This window comes from Hirundo rustica, chromosome Z, assembly GCF_015227805.2.
Source record: "Hirundo rustica isolate bHirRus1 chromosome Z, bHirRus1.pri.v3, whole genome shotgun sequence".
NCBI classification, from domain to species: Eukaryota; Metazoa; Chordata; class Aves; order Passeriformes; family Hirundinidae; genus Hirundo; species Hirundo rustica.
This window is the reverse complement of record NC_053488.1, coordinates 55,790,862-55,811,634: the sequence shown is the minus strand read 5'-3', so window position 1 is coordinate 55,811,634 and position 20,773 is coordinate 55,790,862. Positions and strand designations below refer to the sequence as shown.

General features: G+C 37.2%; 1 protein-coding gene across 2 annotated transcripts in view; it reads left to right on the top strand.

Moving 5' to 3' along the window:
• The window catches only part of PCSK5 (proprotein convertase subtilisin/kexin type 5), a 240,040-nt gene that overhangs the window by 153,725 nt on the left and 65,542 nt on the right, over positions 1–20,773 (top strand). For both annotated transcript variants that reach the window (XM_040089345.1, XM_040089346.2), the window contains exons 11-17: positions 428–545; positions 1,564–1,752; positions 11,220–11,356; positions 16,237–16,380; positions 18,150–18,252; positions 18,816–19,009; positions 20,403–20,487. In XM_040089345.1, the coding sequence (XP_039945279.1) occupies positions 428–545; positions 1,564–1,752; positions 11,220–11,356; positions 16,237–16,380; positions 18,150–18,252; positions 18,816–19,009; positions 20,403–20,487 (970 nt within the window). The remainder of the gene's footprint in view (positions 1–427; positions 546–1,563; positions 1,753–11,219; positions 11,357–16,236; positions 16,381–18,149; positions 18,253–18,815; positions 19,010–20,402; positions 20,488–20,773) is intronic.

The window sequence follows — 20,773 nt, the reverse complement described above, 5'->3', positions numbered from 1 at the left end:
TCTCAAAGTTATTGTCTCAGTTTTATTTCCTTGAATACACATGATTGTGTTTGATATTTGAGTAATGGAAGTAACCTTCCTCTCATTCATTATGCTTAGCCCATTGTCATACAAGAGGGCTGAGCTAAATTAAGGCACATGGACAAAGGACAGTCAGAGGCAATTTTAGTCACTGGCATTCTTAGCTCTCATTGTAGGGCAATGTAGATTGCCTCATGCCACTTCTGTAATAAAGCAGTGAATAGATTTGTTGAAAAAATTAGATACAGTCATTATTGTTCCTGGCAATGAGATTTTGGAGCTTTGAGTGAAAGTGAGGAAGAAGAGAAAAACAGTAACTCCTGTTAGGATATGACACTCTGGAATTAGTCTATGATGACCCAGGGGTTTCTCCTATAACTGAATCCATTTTGTTTGTACCTTGCAGTGAGCCACCTTTATGGATTCGGACTGATGGACGCTGAAGCAATGGTGACAGAAGCAGAAAAATGGACAACGGTGCCTCCACAGCATGTGTGTGTGGAGAACACAGATCGGCAAATCAAGTAATACCTGCTACCAAAACTCTTGCTGGCATAAACTTATGGAAAGAAATTGGGTATAATTTACCCCTCCCATACATTGTGTATAATGTATCATTTTTAAAGCCATACCAGGGATTCTGTCACATTTACAGATGTAGTGAATGGGAAAAGGCCCCCTAGTTTAAAGAACATTGCAGAAGGTGAAGGTGTAAAACAGGCCAGACGGGGTAATGATGGATTTTTATATAGATGATGTATCAAAGAACAAGAATATTTGGTTGAATACATTTCAGTCACCTGTGCAAGAAGAGTACAGACTTAGCAGTCCAGGATGTAACAAGCAAATAAGCTTTTGATACTGTATGATCTCTCAGATTGTCTCTCTCCAATAGTCCTAGGAGAGTCCCTAGTTAAGAGGCCAAGAATAAACTGCTTTTCACTTGCTAAGATAGGGTCCCTATAGAACCAGGCTTAAGAGCAAAATTCTATTATGTGCACTCCCTGGATACAGAGACAGCATGAGGCACACTTCCAAAGAATTAAGAATACTGTCTGGTAATAAGATTTGACAGGCTTGATTCATAACTGGTATAGTCTGCAAAAATGTCATGCCAATTTAAACCAGCTGAGCCTTTTGGTACAGTTAGTATATAATACTTGCTGTTACATAAGCAAGGACTAGCTATGCTAAGCATTTCCTGGAGTTTAGCAACCAGCTGTGATCCCATGACAATCTCAGCAATTCTCAGCTGGCCACTAATCCACAGTAATGCTCTGTCCCAAAGGCTTCTTCCTGGTTTACCTTGTGTATGTGCTTAACAGAAATCCAGACACTTGCCATTAGCCATTATCTACAGTAAAATAATTACCCTGTAGTGGTATTTTCAGCTAGGAAGTACATGTCAAAACTAATGATTATAGGCTACTGACTTCTCAGTTGTCCAAAACTGTCATTCTCTACTAAGCAAAACAGATGGGGTTGTGTATTTTACACAAAAAGCGAGAAATGCTGATGTTGTTTGCTGTGCTTCTGTTATAGAACAATACGACCTGACAGCATTGTCCGTTCAATTTACAAAGCTACTGGCTGTTCAGATAATCCTAACCACCATGTGATCTACTTGGAGCATGTTGTTGTGCGTATCACTATTACTCACCCTCGACGTGGAGACTTGGCAATTTACCTAACCTCTCCTTCTGGAACTAGGTCACAGCTCTTGGCCAATAGGTATAGTATGACAACCCAATTTCACAGTACAGTCAGCATGTAGAGCCTGCATTGAGATGTCAGTGTCAGCAAAGAGAAGTCAAGTCATTATAGCAGGGTTGCTAGAAGACACAGGCTAATTATTTTTTCTTAGAGATGGGCAGAGTGAAGTACAAATGAACTCAGAGATGACAATCTCAGTAGAAGAGTAGTGTTAAAACTTCAACATCAAGAAGAAAATTTGTAAATTTTGATAGTTCTTGTGTGGCTCACCATTTATTAGATGGCTGGAAAATGTGAAGAAAACAGGCTCAGTCTTTATAAGGAAGCTGAATCAAAGTGTTTCTACACATTGTCACTTATTTTCATTTTTCTCTTTTATCCTTTTTTTTTTTTTTTAATAGCAATGGAAATCAGATAGAGTAATATTTACTACTGTTTTTTTAAATTCCTGATGTTTTCTGTTTTGAAATGCTTTTTTTCAAAGTAAACACACTCAGTCCATGAAAGGCTCATAGTAGGACAACACTGGGAAGTATCACTAGCACTTGAAATTAAAGGGTTCATTTGTAAATTGCAAATTAAAGTTTTTGAAAGTTAGCCATTGCTTTCAAAAACTTTTAAAAGTTAGACATCAGTGCAGTGATATATACTTGCTTTTAAATGTCCAGCCATTTTAACAGCAAGGTACTAAGATCAATCTTTTTCCTCATCCTCTATGTCACCTCTATGTTATGTTTTTGGAGAAACTGTCACAGTGCATCAAATTACCTTTTTTTTTTCCTTCTGAATGAACTCAGACAAGTGTCTCTTTGTCCAGTGTATCATTTCCAACATTAGTGCAATTTACATCCCTGGTAAGTGGAGGGAATCATTAGCAAGCTGAAAGACTTCTCAGTTTCTATTTGTCCGGTATACTAGTAGAAATTTTCTTCAAAGAAAACACTGACAGTCTTTCCCATGTAAATCTCACTCAATCCATAGTAAGAACACCACCTCCTACCAGAGATGGTTAAGGCTCTAAGAAACATCAGAAAACTTTCCAAACTTTACCCCAGTTCTAAATGTGCAAGTAAGTTGCATTTACACTAAGAAATGCTTGTATACTTCTCTGACTAGCTAGAAATCTTCTTCCTGATGGGACCATAGTATGATAGATAATTCTTTTTCCTTGATGGCTTGATTTAGATGACTGCCATTCTGCTAGACATAGAGCATGACTCTCACAGAAAATGTTATGTACCACTGCAAAATCTGCCATGAAGCCTGTGTTGTGAGAACTCTTCTGCTGTCATGCTTAAGTCTTTACAGAAGTTAATATCCCTAGTCCTACTCTTCAGGGCTTTTAGTGAATTGAGAATGGCCTACTTTCCAGACTCCTTTTCATCTGTGCTTCTTGAGCCAGAAATGCTGATTATCTAGCTTGGGAGGCTTGCATATCCTCCTGTATCTCAGTGACAGCAGGACTTATTCCCCTTTGAAACAAAGTGCCTGTTTTGTAGACAAGTGGAGCTCAAATGGACTTGGTTTTGATTGAAGTGTGAATGCACATTTTCATTAGAGATTATGTTAAATTAAAAGAGAAGGTAAACTGAAAATATTCTTCAAGTTGTAGAGAGAAATTCACCAAATGGAGAGAAAGTTGTCCTGGAAGTTTGGGGTCCTCTGGAATATCTCCTGTGTTCCGCTGTGAGTGCAGTCATAGTTAGCTGATAAAGCACAGAGGCACACATATCTATCTTTCTGCTGCCCTACTGCACTGAACAAAGAATTTGTCCTCTGCTAATGAGTGCGAGACAGGTTTCTCTTATTAGTTATGTAACAGGCTTTTGCTTTTCTTTTTGAAGAAATCTTTCTTTAGTTTTCTCTTCCATTTTCATGCTGTAGTTCTTCTTCAGTTCAAAATGAAAAAAACTGAAAGTCATCCAAATAAGTATCCAAACAAAACAATCTTGTGTAAACCCAGTGGTCTTAACACAGCTAACTTTTGGCTCTAGGCTTTCATGTGTTGCAGCTGACTCACAGCAAGTGGGAAGTACATTCCAGTATTCACAGTTCACCTCTGGTGATGACTGGTGTGTGGAATAGGTACAAAATTTAATTCAATCAATGTCTTTGTAACCCCTGCATCTTAAAAGTAATTATATTCTGTCATGTGGTAGAGAAAGGGAATGCAAATATATGTAATAAAATAAGAGGATGTTCAGCTCTTTCTTACCTAATATTATCAGAACACTAAACAGAAAACAAAGAAACCTGAAAAGTCTTTTCATGTTTTGTCACCTCCCAGAAAACAAATTGTTCATGACAGAGCTTGTAGAGCCTCACCAGAAATTCCCTTCCCATGCAAATTTCATAAATATATTGACTTGCCATCACATTGGGCTGATGGGCTACTAAACAACAGTGTGCAACTAATGTTAGGGATAAATATATATTGCAAATTCCTGGTCTGAAATTCCTAGAACCTTCACGAGCCCTTTCTCAGGGTAAAGTGAGGGATATGAACACAATACTTTCTGAAATGGTGCTTCAAGGCTTACTTTATTTGGCCGTCTTTTAAGAAGTCATACAGCTTAGAAGTAGTAATTTCTTGAAATTAAGAGTATGCTGTGTGTATTTGATGTATATGTTTTAGCATTATGTTATAAAATAAAACTTGAAATAGGATGGTTATTATTCTCTAGTATGAAAAATCAGTTACAAGGCATTTGAGTTTTAAAGTATCAATAATACTGAATATCAGTGAGTAAATGTGTTCATCTCTAAGCATGCAAGCAGAGAATTTGGCAGCAAATAGTCTGTTTTTTCTGCTATAGGCAAAGGCCCCAGAGGCTGTTGTACATTGCTGCTACCTGACTGCGATGTCATACATGGCTTTTTAACACACATGTACAGGATTAATAGCAGCAATACCAGCTGTTTTTACTGAACCCAGGAAAAACGGCATTGCTTTACAGTTACTCATCTGGGTTTCATTTGAAGTAGTTTGCTGGTAAAATGTTTTTAAGTGCAAAAGGTATATTTTACATGTGCACTTCTCCACCAATTCTGGAAGAAAAGTCATAGTGTGTAATTTCTGGTGCACTGACAAGTAGGTCCCTCAAGGCAATATTTGGCCTTTTTTCTGCATATTTTATCCTTAATGTTGGCATCCCCTAAAATTACTTCAGTAAGAAAACTTGTTAGTCAGAGACTATGTGGATTCCTTTGCAGGCATTTGGTGGATAACAGTGTCACTGGTTTAAGTCTTATGTGCATTCTTCAAAATCTGCATTACAGGGAACATCTGCTTTGTTGTTTGAAAAGTACTAAACACGATTACATTGGATGCGCTGCAACAGAGAAAAATACAGGCTGGAAGAGTATTATCTGGTGTGAGGATGAGGCTAGAGTTAAGTCCAAAGGGGAACAGCATCCCCTTTCTAAAAACAATTGGGCAGTGGATTTGGCAGCGTGGTTTTCTGAGTGGTTTTTGAGACATACCAAGGTCAGTTCTAACAAACATGCAGTACAGACAGGCTATGAAGGAGAAGCTAGATACGAAGAGAGTAGGAGAAGCAAACTTAGGGCTCATTTGTCTCCCCCTGAAGTAACGGCTTATTTAATTCTTGCCCTTTAAATTTAAAGCAGCTGTTTCTATTTGAACTGCGTAACTGAAATACTTCAGCCACATGGTGGCAACTTTCCAGGCCACTAGCTTCATAAGCTTATATGGCCCTGGTATCAATAATACTTCTCTTCAGTAACAAAAGAATGTATTTTCATGACCGTTTTATTCCTATTGTGAAGCCTTAGACAATCAGTAAATTTTAATAATATCATCCTCTACAGAACTCTTAGACCAAAACCAAGTTGTTCTTATCTAATCTTACTCAAATTGTTTGCTCCATAAAAACGTCTTGGTGATCTGAAGTAAAGGGAAACTTTCTTTATAGACCTGCATGTTTTGTGTAGCTTACATGTTATACTCTAATATTAAACAAAAATAACATTTTATGTATCCTTGTATGATGAAACATATAGGGGCAACCTTCATGCTGTGTTTCACTGAAAAGTGGTAATAATCAAAGTCCACAATGCAACAAAAATAATCCTATGCTCCTATGCTTGTACTGCATCTACAAGGTGAGACAGTTCTTGGAAAACTTTCTCCCAACTCATGCTTGCTGTGTTTTGTTTCATTCATGTCAGCTATATATATTTTTTTCTTCTTCTTCTTTTTTTTTTTTTTTTTTTTTTTTTCCTTTGGTCCATTGATGAATAGATATCCCACTACTGGGCAGCTGGTTGACCAGTAGAGTGTGTAGGGCTCCTCAGCCTGACATGTCTGCAACTCATGATGGATCATGGATATGTGTAGTTCCTGGGAACAAGCTCTCTACTTTTAAAGATGGTGATTGTTATACTAGCCATTATTTCAGGCTGGCAGGCATTGTATACTATTGTTCATGTTACTCCAAATAACTTTATCATGATAGTTCAGAGATATCCATTGTTTCATAAAACTAACTGTGATAAGCAGATGTAACATGGGGAAGCGGGGGCAGGGGTGAGGGGGTCGGGAGAAAAGTTTGTATGCAAATAGTATAAATATGTTTTCTTTAGCTCCACATCCAGAAATTTTAAGTGATCTTCCACATGTAGGTAAGAAAGCTTCTGAAATGCCTAGTGTGTTCTCTGACCATTTCTAGATTTCTGAATACTTCAATGCAGATGGGCAGTAGGGTCTGACTGAAGCTTTGGATAAGTCAGTTTGAACTGTCTACCGTTTCTCAGGGGCTACATTTCACAGGGAGCTGATGATTCAGCCCTGTGGAGAAGAGCTCTTCTAAGGAGAATAGTTCACCAAAGCACTTCGAGGTACACAGACTTCTGGGCAAGGACCACTTGCCTGTGAGGCTGCCAATTTGTGTGCTGGAGCACATCATAACAAAGACTGCTGCTGTAGGAGAAGAAAATTCCTATCTCTTGCCAGCTATTCCACCACAGCCACAGGCACTGGCTAGTGCATGGTTTCCAGGCTCTTAATGCATTGGGTTCAGTATACAACTATTACTGTCAGTCAGGTGCAGCTCCACCTTCTCAACTGAAACAAACAATCCTGATAACTGAAAAAAAGTTCCTTTTATGTGTTTACTTCTTATTGTTCATGATGGGTGATGCTAAACGAATCCACTACCTTTACTGTCTTTTCTCATATTAAATAAAAAATTGAAACAAATTCTTCGAAGCATTTAGGAATTTAAAGATTTTTTGCTGAAAAGCTGACACACTTTTTTGTTGGGTTTTATAATGCTATTAGAAAGTGGCTAATTGCATTCCTCTGGGTTTAAATCTTGATTACAAATTAATATTTCTACTTTAAATTATGTTCTTGAAGAGAAAGGTTATGCAATTTTTAGGCTGAGATGGCAGAGTGGAAGAGACCAAGACTCTTGAATTTGTTTTGAGAAAAACAAGCGTTACACTGTGTAACATATATTCTATCTAGACATACATATGGAATGTGATGAGTATGGCATAAAGCTCATCAGAAAGAGAAGAGCAATTTTTTTTTAATGTAATGCTATTCGTTATAAGCAGCAGCTTATAATTATACAGTCAATCATGCAGTCACATCCAGTCATCCACTTCATGTGGAGTGTTCTGTTTCTAAGAAACGTCCCCTGAGTAATTGAGTAACAGAACTGGCATTCTGTTGTGGTTATGTTAGCAAATGAGTTTTGAAAATGCAAATGTTAGTCAGTTTCATCTTTAAAAGCATGTTACATTTATGAGTACAGGTATATGATCATGCTCATAAAAAACTCAGATTATTCTAGTAATCTTGTTTAAGTATTTTGGTCTATAATAATCTGTAACAGTCAATTAGCAATTCATCAGACCATGTACTAAATTTTATTAATCCATGATAATCTGTTTCATAAGTGTATCTTTGATAGGAATTTTGACAAATTACAAAATTAAATTCTGGACTGGCTGCATGCTCCTTAAAAGAAAGATCCTATGTATTTCTTTCTGAATACGGAATGTACAGCTGAACATTTGATCATTTTATTAATTTATTTAACAACACTTAAAGTGTTGTACAATCCCTGTATTACGTCATAGGTTCTTTGATTTGAGAATTTCGTGCATAAACAAAGCAAAGCAAAAGTACTTGGACCATTTTGTATGTCCAAAATACATACACAGACTCAGAGTCAGTATGTTTCTACTTTGTTTTTCACTATTCTTTTGACCTGTCTGTAGCTTTTTGACTTCTTTGTAGAATCTTTTGTGGAAAAACAGCTTATACATTCAAATATTCCAATTTAGACCTTATTTATATAAAATTCAGATCTTTCCTAAAGAATAAATCTTTAAAAAAATAGTAAATTTTCTCAAAAATTATATTACCAGATTTTCCCCACTTCCATGGATGGAAGCTTACGGTTCCAGTCACAGCATATTTTAGGTAACGGTGTTTTTAAAAACACAATAGGCGGGATTTTTTGTCTCTTCCACCCAAAATTATGTAAAAAAATATTAAAATGGAAATCTGACAACAATTTAAAATTCCAAAAGACACACCTAGTTGTACAAAAAGTACTATGGAAAATATCAGACTAATTACAGTAAAAATAAAGGGAAACTCATGTTTCTAATGTATATGAATAGGAGCTGAGTGAATACAAAATTTGTAATTGCACAATACTTGTATGATACTACTACTACTACTACTACTAATAATAATAATTTAGTTGCTACAATGGCAAAGATAAACACTGGTACCTTGTTGTATTGACTGCATATTTAGACAGTAATACATTAGCTATCAGAAAACAACACTATGACAATTTGAATAACAGTTGGAAATAACCTACATGACTTAAATTGAACATACTTGCATGCAAATTCTGCATAATGGCTATGTAATAATTTCTACCATTTCAGTAAATGGTATGTGCCATACCTTTGTGAGATTTGCTGTATTCACACAACTGATTTAAAAGTGACATGAAATGGGCCCATTCTGCTGCCAAACTATATGCGTCCCAAAAAGTAGGAAAAGGTAGCCCAAACTGAATGGCAAGTTGAACATGAGCCAGCAGTGCCCTGGCAGCCAGGAGGGCCAAGTGTGTCCTGGGGGGCATCAGGCACAGCATGGCCAGCTGGGGCTGGGGAGGGGATTGTCCCACTCTGCTCTGAGCCTCTCTTCGAGTGCTGGGGCAGTTCTGCGCATCAGAATGTAAGAAGGTTATAAAGCTATTAGAGAGTGTACAAAAGAGGTTGCAAAGATAGTGAAGGGTCTGAAGGGAAAGCCTTACATGGAGTGGCTGAAGTCACTTGTCATACTCAACCTCAAGGACACTAAGGGGAAACCTCATCACAGTCTATGTCTGCCTTATGAGTGGAAGCTGAGGAGCAGGCACCAGTCTCCTCTCTGGTGACCAGTGACATGATCTGAGGGAGTGACCTGAAGTTGTGTTAAGGGAGTTAGGCTGCATATTAGGAAAAGTTTCTTCATCTAGGCGTGGTTGGGCACTGGAACAGGCTCTCCAGTGAAGCGGTCACAACACCAAGCCTAACAGAGTCAAGAATTGTTTGGACACCACTCTCAGAGCATGATGTAATTCTTGGGGCTGTCCTGAGTGGCACCAGGACTTGGATTTTGATGATCCTTCCCAACTCAGGATACTGTATGATTCTGTTTACGTTATGTTTGAAAAGAGAGCATGAAAATCAGGGTATGGCTGAGCCCTCTAAGTGCACCGATCATTTAAGTCCATACAGTTTCTATTACAAGAAGTGTAGGACCCACAATACCTGACGCCATGCCGCTGACTGACCAAAGCTTCCAGCAAGAGCTATGGCATTTTATTCCTATCCAGTATGGCAGTTTTCACCAGGATCGTACCTACACAAGTATCCTGATTTCCTGTTTGCTGAACTTCACAAACTTTTGAGAATAGAGCTTGAAATTAGCTTAGAAAAGAACAGATTCACATTAATTCAAATATAATTTATGTTGTCTAATGCTAGGTTTTCCTCTGTTTTATGAAAAAGCATTTTCAATCTACTGGATTTTCTACTGTAGAGATTCTTGTCTTTTAGAAGTATTTAGTCACAGCTATTATCAGTGGAGTTTTCACACATAAAGATCAAATTAAAATAGTGATAAATATTACACACACATATATATGTACATACATGCATGTATAAATTTACATGGATACATACACATCTCTGTGTGTGTATATATATACAAATATATAAAAATACACACATGTGAGTGTATAGTTATATGTGTATTTTTTAAAGTTGAGTAATGTGATTTTATTGGAGGCAACAGTCCTACTGAGAGTCCTCTTCTCATCCATAGTTTTGGGGTACCAAGCAACACTCTGAACACTAAATAAAAGTGCAAATTCTCTTGTGTCTAATCTCCTCCCAGGAAGAGTCCTTCCCCTTCTCACAGGGCATCACAATTGCATTGTATATCTGAAATGGGTCCCCCTATACTAGAAATTATCCTAATCCAGGCCTAAGTTCTAATGTCTTCCCCCACAACTTAAGTAATTAAATTATGGTAATCGTATTGGTTAGATGAAGCCATCAGATGCCATTAGTCTCTCAGTTTTAGCCAAACTGAATTCTGTGAAGTGCTTGAAGAGGGCAATACCTTGGTTGTTCGAGGATTGAGGCCAGTGTCTCCGTTACATATTACTTCCTCACAAGAAGTGAGGTATTGAATCACTATTGTCTTAATAGTTTTTTCGGGTTTAACCCCCTTTTAACTATTCCAATCCAAAGCCAAAAATAATGTTACTGAAATTTTCCAATTTACAAGTTATTTGTATTTGCATCATGCTGTTAAAGCAATGGAATTCTGTATTATATGCAGCTTTCTCCAAGACACAAGAATCCTGTTAAATAGTATTAGCAATTATGGTATTTTTGCAATGAATTTGCTTGCCATTCTCTTTTTCATTATAAAAACATGATGACATGTTTTTATAACGGGCAACAGAGGGTCTAATAAGAGACTAGGCGAGGAGACCCATGGCAAGGACTTTCTCAATTTTACCATCTCTCTTCAGAGCAGCGAGAGGTTTTATTGCTTAATATTATTTTTTTTATGCTTATAAACACTTTTCTTGTTGAATAATCAGTTTTTTCCACTTTTCTCTAAGGAAAATTTTTCCCAGACCAGTTGAGAGGGGGGCTGCTTCCAGTTTGCTTTCTAGAGAAACCCCATTCAGAGGTTTCCTCCCAAATTTGCCCTAAACTAGGACATGTGTAAAAACTCTCTTCCATGAAGCAACAAAGAACTGTTCAATGTGCTTGAAATACATGTGAAAAAACCATCATGAATAATGTTATGTGAAGGTACAGATGAACGAACTGGCTGATTAGTAAATTATTCAAGTTTGCAGACTTGGAGGCATAGCTCCTAGGGGAAAAAAAAGTTTGCCTTGAAATAATGTCATCATCTGTTTTAGGCTATTTGATCATTCCATGGAAGGATTCAAAAACTGGGAGTTCATGACTACTCACTGCTGGAGTGAAAAAGCAGCAGGTGATTGGGTCTTGGAAATCTGTGACACTCCATCTCAGCTGAGAAATTTCAAGACTCCAGGTAGGACTCTAACATTTATTTGAGCTGTATGAATTCTGAAAAGTGCTTGCTGTTTTCCACCTTTTGCTTACAGATGGAACATCTCACTGGTTTTAGTGTCAAGCCATAGATGGAAAGAGCATTATTCTAAATTCAAGTTATCAATGCACTCTTAATTTTTATATTACTGTTACTTACCTTTTAAGACACATGATCCACTTTTATTCTGAACTTATTTCTGTGGTGTTTTTAGATTATTTTCTCTCAAAAAAATATAACATACAGATCAGTCTCACTCAATTGCTGTTGATAGAATTGAATGAGAATTTTAATTCTTTGTTTCTACTCGACTTTTTCTGTGTCATGGTCTGATAGCCAGTCTCAACTTCTAAAAAAAGTTCTTTGTCTAGCTATCAAATCTATTGTCCTATTGCCTGGCCCTCTAGTCTACATAACCTGATTCTTATTTTAGGATATTAAACCAGCAATCATAAGCCAAAATTTGAAAAGTTTTAATACAATATGTGGTTGATAAGTCCCAAATGAAGACCAAGATAAAGTATGATTTTCAAAATTTCTGAGCAGAAAACTTCTTCTAGGCTCTGGTAACTTTTTACACTATGGCCAGTGTTATTTAAATGTTAGCTGTATGTGGTTAACTTTAAGTGCAGCATTTTAAAAATCTTTATTATCTTTCCCTAGAGCTCTGAAAGGAAACACCAACATTGCCAGTGGTTTAAATTTCACTTTTACCAGTGATCACTTCTCACCATGGTTTTCCAGTCATGAAAGGTTCTTAACCAAATGATATTAAATGCACCACTAAATGAAAAGCAAAGCTTCCAGTACAGTAAAAAGTGATACTCACTAAATGTGTTTGGAAAAGCAGCCATAGAGTGTAACCAGAACTGGTCAGGGATTCAGGAGGAGGTTTTGTGTTTGGGGTTTCTTTTTCATTTTCAGTGCTTTAGAGTTTGATAGATGGAAGGTATTAAGCAACAAATAAGAAATTTAATTTTAATCAGATTACTGAAAAGAGAGAAAAATCAAATATTTTCAACTCCATTTTATACTTGTTATTCCTAACACATCCAGGAACAAGTTAGCTCTTCACCTTTGTGTGTACTGGAACGCATTGGTTCATTCAACAGGCATGAAGGACAACCACAGAGCAGCAGATTTCAGCTATTTCCTTCTTCTCTTCCCTGACACACTCCTTGCACTAAAAAATAGGTAGCATGGAGCCATTCTGCAAATTTTTAATCTGGGCAATTCTCCAGCTATTTTGTACGGATCTTTTACATCACCAGGATGGTCTCAAAGTGGCCTGCTACATTTCCAGCTTTACACTTCAAAGCCTGTTCCTGCACACTCTTGCACACTAGAACTACATATGTAATTGTATAGGTTGATTGATTTCAGTACATTATATATACTCTCTCAATGCTACAGTAGCCAATCTAATGGAACTGATTTCGTTTCCTCCATCAGAACTAAGGCCTAAAGAAGCAACTCTGGAAGAAAAGGCACAGTAAGGCTAGGGGATTAGGAGAAAGTAGGTCTGCAAAACTAAGGGGTGTGGAGGAAGCTGATCTACTGAAAGAATCCTGCTGGAGAGCTTATCTTGTACTTTGTTTAACTACGATGTGAAACACTGCCTGAGACTAGTTTGGTGGTTATGTGCATTTGGTTTTCACAAGATGCAGTGTGGTTGTGAATTTGGATCCTGGTTGATTGTATACTGTCTAGTAATGTATCCCCCATCTTTCTAGAGCAGTGGTTGCCCTCTGATGAAAGCTGTCCAGTAACTCTTCTGTTCAAAAAGATTTGGAAGTGCCTGCCATATATTAGTGGTGGATAAATTCAGCTGTTTGGTCATATCGGGATTAGTCTCTGCACTGAAGAGAACATGAAGTAAACAAAAGGTGCTTAAACATAATTTATGCCTGGTGCCTCTCCAGTTCATGGTGCCTCTCCAATTTATCACCATAGCCTGCAGTTTATCACTGATATCATCATCATGCCTGTTTCTTGTTTGTGTTCTGTGCATGTGTTTGCTCAGCTCTTGAAAGGTCTTATAATTAAGAGTTGCCATTTTTCTGTAATCAAATTAAAAAGAAAGACCCAACGTGTCATCATATCCCTGCATTGGCAATGTAATGCCACATCTGTTACCTGAAAAGAAATGAAGAGTCCAGTTCATAAAAGCAGTGCATGTGATTTCTACATTTAATTCTGTAGAGTTTATAGAGGTGGATATATGTTTGCTCTGAAAGGTGATAGACCCTTTCTTCTATGGATACAACTTGGTACCTTTGTTACACATCCTAAATACAAGCAGGGAAAGGGTTATTCTAGTCCGACTAAATGATGGAATCAGCCAAAATTGGGAAAATAAAGATTTTGCCTTAAATGTGCATATTTTATTTATTCATTATAAGACTGTGCATGTATGTATGTATACTTAGTTATTGAAATATTTTAACTGTGCAAATTAAACCTGCCTTGAAGCAGTCTTCATTTATTTGCTGGCAAGTCACATGCATTTTTCTCCTCCTTATGTACTGAACCGTTCTTAAAAGGCAGCTTATCTGAGAGACCCTACATTATTCCCATTGCTGCCCTTTTGAATTATATATGCATTCAGAGTAACAATCCTTCCTCCAGTGATGTTAGTACAAGATCTTCTGTACATGTAAAATCCAAACACAATATGCTATGCCTTAGGAACATTTTGCCCGTGTTTATTTGTAGTAGGTTCTTGCAAATACTTTTACCAGTGTTCTGAGAGAAAAAGAAAAATTTGGGAACTTGAGTGAATTTTGGCTCATGGTAAATAAGAATAGAAAGATCTGATAGCTTAGCAAAACACACTTTTTAATTGCCTCCAATGTATTATGGTTTGTATGCTGTAGAAGTGGTTTAAAATACAAAAAAAGGCAAGGACTGGACATGAAGAAGCTGTATCTTTGAAAGGCCTGTAGAGGTGATTGCATATCTGGTTAAAATTATCTCCCTGTGTGACTTCTTTTTTAAAAGTAAAGTGCCATTAAGGATGCACTTGGATCAGCCTAAGGAACATCAAGATGTAACTTGATTCTCACACGTCTTTAGAGGAAGAAGATACATTATTTGGGTCTTCTTAATCCAATGAGTCTTTAGGAGTTACATGTCTATAGGTAGGGAAAGACAAATTGAAAACAGGTAGTATCTAGTTTTACAGCCAAGTCAGTTAGCCAATAGCAGCAGCAGGTGTGGTAGATTCATCAGCAGGTAATTTTTTTTTTTAATCAAGAGATCAGATGTCTCTTCAAAGAAAGTAATAATTCAGGTGTGAAAAGTTGAAAGCTACTTTGTGACACAGCTGCCACATGATATAGCCCCTGGTTTGTAGTTTCTACTCAAAAACTGAGCAAGAACAGAGAAGGTTTCATATGAAGTGTAGAAATTTTTGTCTCAGATTAAATTGAATTGGCAAGAGACACAGAGATAACAGAAATTCCCATCTTCAGCCCTGGTATAAACTATTTTAAAGCATTTCTTTATAATCTCTCAGGTAGTGTGTTTGCTTATTGTTGCTTACTGCTGGAAGTATGCATGTACAAGCAGAGAGATACTTGTCTTTGACATGTCATGGAAGCTACCACAACATTGGGGAAAATACAGAAAATCACTTGAAAGGTCAAATTAATTTGATTGTACACATCCAAAACATCCAAGTCAACAGTTTTTCAAGTTATTGAGTATCATTAAAATGAAGGAAGAGGAAGATTGCTTGCATTTAATGTTACATGAAGTATACTACGTTATTTCTTACGAAACATCATACCTGGATTACATTTCTGATTAAATAATAGCTGTCCTTGCAAAGAGTTTTAACCACAGAACAGCCTCCAAAACAGGATCATTCAAATTCTCCCTGCTTCTCTGATATCTCTTTGTTCTGATGAAAATTTGACATTTACAATTGGTATACCACCACAGCTTAACATAACCAAGATGATGGGCTGACATCAAACTTAGGTTACACCTTTTCAAGCAGGGATGTGGTTTTTATGTGTCTTTACTTTAGACATTATTTCAGGCCTGAGTGCTTTTGCTCTTTCTCCAAATTTATTCACCTGGTAGTATAGAGAGAAAGGTGGGGACTGAAAGTTCACCCTTTATGTTCTGACAGCATGAACTGATGACTTGATACACCTTTATCTTTTTATTCTTCCCCCCAAAAACTTGCAGAAAGTCAGATAATTCTTCAAGTAGACAGACAATTTTTTCTGTCTCCACTTAAATATTAAGAGGATAAAATATTAGTGATAACTGCAGTACAGTGATATATCTACCAAATAACTGGCACAAATAAATTATAAATTATGCTGGTTTGAGGGGGCACTGATGTTCTTCCATGGAGACTTCAAGAGAAGGTGTTTCTTGTTCATCAAATTGTGTCCTAGAAGTCAATAAAAGGTATTCTTATGTAATCCCTTTCTTAAGTCAGAATTCTGAATATAGCCATTTAGCTAAAAGATCTCAAATAATAATTACTTGACAATTAATAGTGTTCTGAGGGAAAAGTGAAATCCAGAGCAAAGCCACCTTATGCAGTACCATATACGTATTCCAGATAACTGTATGACCAGGTGTTTTGTTTATTGTTTATATTGAGTTAAACCCATGGTGCAAACCTTTGCTAGACCTACAAGAGATTGGGGTGCAATGAAAATTCAGTGTAAAGATCTGATTGAAGAAAATACACTTTCTCAGCTTATAGTAAAACAACTATTGCACTTACTGAAAAGCAATGTCTTCCATACCTGCCCATAGCAACATCCTTAAAAGTGACAAACTTTTTTAAGACACAGAGAAGTAGTTCTGAAAACAGTTTTATAATACTTAACTTCCAGGCAAATTGAAAGAGTGGTCCTTAGTACTGTATGGAACATCCATCCAGCCTTACTCACCAAGAAATGATTTTTCCAAAGTGGAAAGAGTGCGCTCTAGTCCAGTTGAAGACCCTACAGAAGATTATACAACAGATGACTATTCAGGTGTGTACTTTCATTTACTCTGTTTGTGCATTTACTGAACCCTTACTGGCTTTAAGGATGACCTGAGAATGTGCATATGCAAAATGTTCAGTGAATTGGATTCTTCAGCAAAGATGAGAAGTACTTGTTTCATAATTGAAAGTTAGGTGTTTGAGTTTGCCTGCATAGAGTTATATGTTTTTAAGCTACGCTTAACATGCTATGAGGAATGCACTGTTTTGCATATAATTATATAAATATATATATACTTATGCATATATATAGAAGAACATTATCTTCTACATCTGTGTTGTTTCTCACTGATCCCTATAGAAATTTTTCAACCTTGTCATTAGATTTCAGTAGAGTTAGATTTTTAGTACTAAAAAATAAGTCAAGTTGGCAATTTCTCGCATGTAATCCACCATTAGCAGTACCATGTGATGAACGTGAAGTATGTATCTGGCCAGTGAAAAGGAGGACAAAGTTCGATTTAGTATTTTTTGTTATTCCGTTCTCCTTTCATAGCAGGAGTTGCCCAGTCTCTATTTTAGATGGACAGCTGTGTAACTCCTTGTTTTGCTAGGTAATGAAACATTACTATCTCTACTGTGAAGGTCACTAACTTCTTAAGTTTTTATATGAAGCAAACTCAACACATTTCATTCAGGAGAGAGCAGTGATTCTGAAAGTTGTAACTTCACCCACAGTCATTGTTCACCTCCATAAAGGCAAGACTTGATCATTCTCTCCTCCCATAGCAGGAAGGATCTATTTGAAAACTGTAAGAACAAAATCTTAGAGTATCTTAAGCTGGAACAGATCCACAAGCATTATCAAGCTTAACATGAGTGCAGGTGAGATGGAAGACGGGAATCAGCGAGTACTTAGCTGAGGCTTTCATAGCATGTAGCAGAACAGAGCATCGGGGCTCTGGTGTCTGGTTCATTGGGTCATGGTAGCCACTTGGAGCAGTTGATATCCACTCAGGAACCAGAGTAGCCATTGATCATGATATTCATAATTTATGTTGTCCTTTTTATAAGTTATTTTGCTAATCATTTCTAATTATAAATTACAGAAGTCTTTGAGCATTTCCAAATAAAATGAGGATGCCATACTTGTCAAAAAAGCTTGCCTTTTTTTTCTGAGTTTTTGAATTCAAATCAAGCAGGTATCAGGAAACATCTCTATCCAACCATACACGAGCCACTCTGGCAGTCATACTCTCAACACCTGAGCCAGGACCAAGGCCCCTTCACAGCTACACACCCTACACTCTCATAATGAGACCAGGTTTCCTCACTAGCTTGACCCTAGTTTTCCCACAGTAGGGTCTCAGACTTCCCAATCCTTAGAATAACCTAATCTTGGTGCAATAACTAAATTAAAAAATAACAGCTTGAGCTGAGTGCCTCTGAAGTGGGACTCTGAACAAGGGAAACCTTGGGCTTTTATGTATGCCCTTGCAGTTTAAGTGTGTGAAAGTCTCAAGGTCTTTGGCTTTTGCTGTGTCTCTACTTGTCCAGCCACCTGCTTGGTGACATAGGTCCCCCTGTTGTTTTTTATGCAAAAGGGTCTGCACAGCCTTTTGCTTGGAGCTTCTGCCACCCAGAGCTCAATCTTGAGCTCACAGTGCAGGGAACAAACCGAGCTACTGATGTTAGTTGTAGTCTTCAACACAGGGGAACAGAGTAACTGCATTCTGCAATAAAATACCGGGTTTTAAGGAGTCCCTTAAATGAGAAGTATTAATCCCTTTGTCCCTCTGTATTCTGTTTTTATTACAGGTCCCTGCAATGCAGAATGCAGTAAAGTAGGTTGTGATGGGCCTGGACCAGACCATTGTACTGACTGTCTGCACTATTACTACAAATCGAAAAACAACACAAGGTAAGAGAAAGAGAAAAAAATGTTGCCTCATTGATTTCTTAGTATATATCTTAACTTCCTTTCCTCTTCTCTTCATTGCAGTCATGGATAATTCATTTTTCCCTGATTTTGAAAAATTTTCTTTGGAGTTAAAAAATTCCCAAACCCTATCTAATCAGAATTTAAAATACAGCTTTGAAAAATCCTTCTTTGATTATATCCCCACCTCTTTCTTTTTTCCCCATAAGAAGATTTTTCTCTCTCTATATATATATGCATTTATAGACTCTCATAACTACTACAGCTGATATGATTAAGTGAACAAGATAGGAAGAAACATAAATGGTCAAAAATTATACTGCAGACGGTCTGACAAGACATTTGTTGGTGAGATAGCATGTTTAGGGACATAAATGCAAGAGTCAGCTTGATGCAGTACTTTGAAGGGTTATATCTTAGTAAACACATGATCATTAGAGAAGCAACAATGCTGAGAAATACTTCTGCTTTGCAGTCATGGTCCAGGAATGTGGTGGCAGGTTATTTCATTAACAATTCTGCCTTCTCTTCCCTGCTGTCTGCAGGATCTGTGTTTCGACCTGCCCACCTGGTCACTACAATGCAGACAAGAAACGATGTAAAAAATGCTCACCCAGTTGTGAAACCTGTGTTGGAGGCCATAATGACCAGTGCATGACCTGTAAATCTGGCTACTACCTGAATGAAGTAACCAATAGCTGTATTACCAGCTGCCCTGATGGGTTTTACCTGGATAAGAGTTAGTATTTCTTGTTGCTTTTGTATTGCGGGCTACAGAATTTGATCTGGGGAGGTTGCTGGAATGTTTATGAGCAGGAAAAGTGTATGTTGATCTCTTATCCTACTTTTATTAAATTGTTGCCAAGTGTCCTGAATGTCCTGAATAATCTTCCTTTCTTTTAAAAACCATACTTATTACAGGATGTCTTTTCAGCTGGGGGTACCTCGGAGTAACAGTAGCAGAACCAGGGAAGTTCAAGAGCTGAAGGACAGAAAAGATTATCACTACTTGGGAAAGGGACAGATAGCACCCATTCTGACCATGATTCCCCATTCAGCCAGATTACATTTCTCTCAGAAATGAGAGCTGAGACGCTGGACTTGGCCAGTGAACCAGAGCTCTACTGAAAACAGGCTCTTCAGATGTAACATGATTGCAAACAATGTTTCTAGCTGACCTAATCACTTCCAGAGTGATATGCCTGCCCAAAAGCAGTAATCCTCAGCCATGATAGGTACCTGCCTTCAGCTTCCTATTGTGATGGCCAAATAGACTATCCATGTTTAATTTCCAGCTTTGGCTGACAAAAATACTTAGACATATATTCAAATGTACTTAAAACTGCAGTGACTTTTATCTTTAGACACTCCTTAGAAGATCAATTTGTTCTCAGGAGCTTTGTTCATCTAGGTACCTAACCTTCTGCTTTCTCCAGCGTGAAGCTGTGTGTTTGATTTTGAGATTTAGTAAATCCAGGTCCTACCATAATTCTTCCATTTTCACTGTGAGAGAACTCTTTTCCATACAAACTAAGATGGATAGATGAAAATTTAGGATTAAACACGGAAATCAAGTTTTTCTTCGCAGAAGGATATGAGTCGAAAGACAGCAGGGCTGAAGAGAGAGACATTTCTTAAAGAAGGGATCTCTAGAGATACAAAAAGTTGTTAAGTAATTTATATATTTAATATTTTAAGATCAGATCTGTTTATGCAGGTGCGTCTTTTAGCACCAAATCAGGGAGACAGGACAGACTGCTTGCATGTAAAGAGTGAGATGGCAGGACAGTCTCTAGAACACACAGCAATCATTAGTGCATATCACTTCTATATGAGAAGGTGACTTAACTCCATATTTTAAATAGCGAATGTAAATTTTAAGTGTTTATGAAAATTTTTAATGGCCTCAAAATATATTTTTCTCAGGGTGCAATTATAACTTCAAATGAAAATATTGTAAACCATTTTATATTTAATGGAAAAAGCTAATGATAGGTAGAATTTTGTTTTAGTCTATCTTGATGTTGATGTCAAATTAGAAAGTAGTAAGTCATGTAATAATATATTCACACAATTTTATGAAACAAAATTGACCAAGGTTTTCTGGGCTGTTTTCTTTTTTTCTCTTGTAGATAAGATTGCTTGTCGAAAATGTAGTGAAAACTGCAAGACCTGTGTTGAATTCCAAATCTGCACAGAATGCAGACATGGCCTAAGGTAAGGAAATTATGTATGCCTCCAAACACAGTATCTGAAGAGGTAGACAGGGCTGTAGATACACAATGAAGAAGATCAGATAGCTATTTAACCTTGTATGGCCCTCATTTCATCTGTTCCAATGCCATTTAGTCTGTAATAGTGATCCTATGTGCCAATTTGGCTGACAAGAGATTTTTAGAAGACCTTTCATTTCAGGTAATGTAAAAGCCACAGTCACATGGAAAGCTGAGTTCTTCAATTTTTGACCTACAGTATGTCAGTCAAGGTTTGTTTTAGAAGTAGA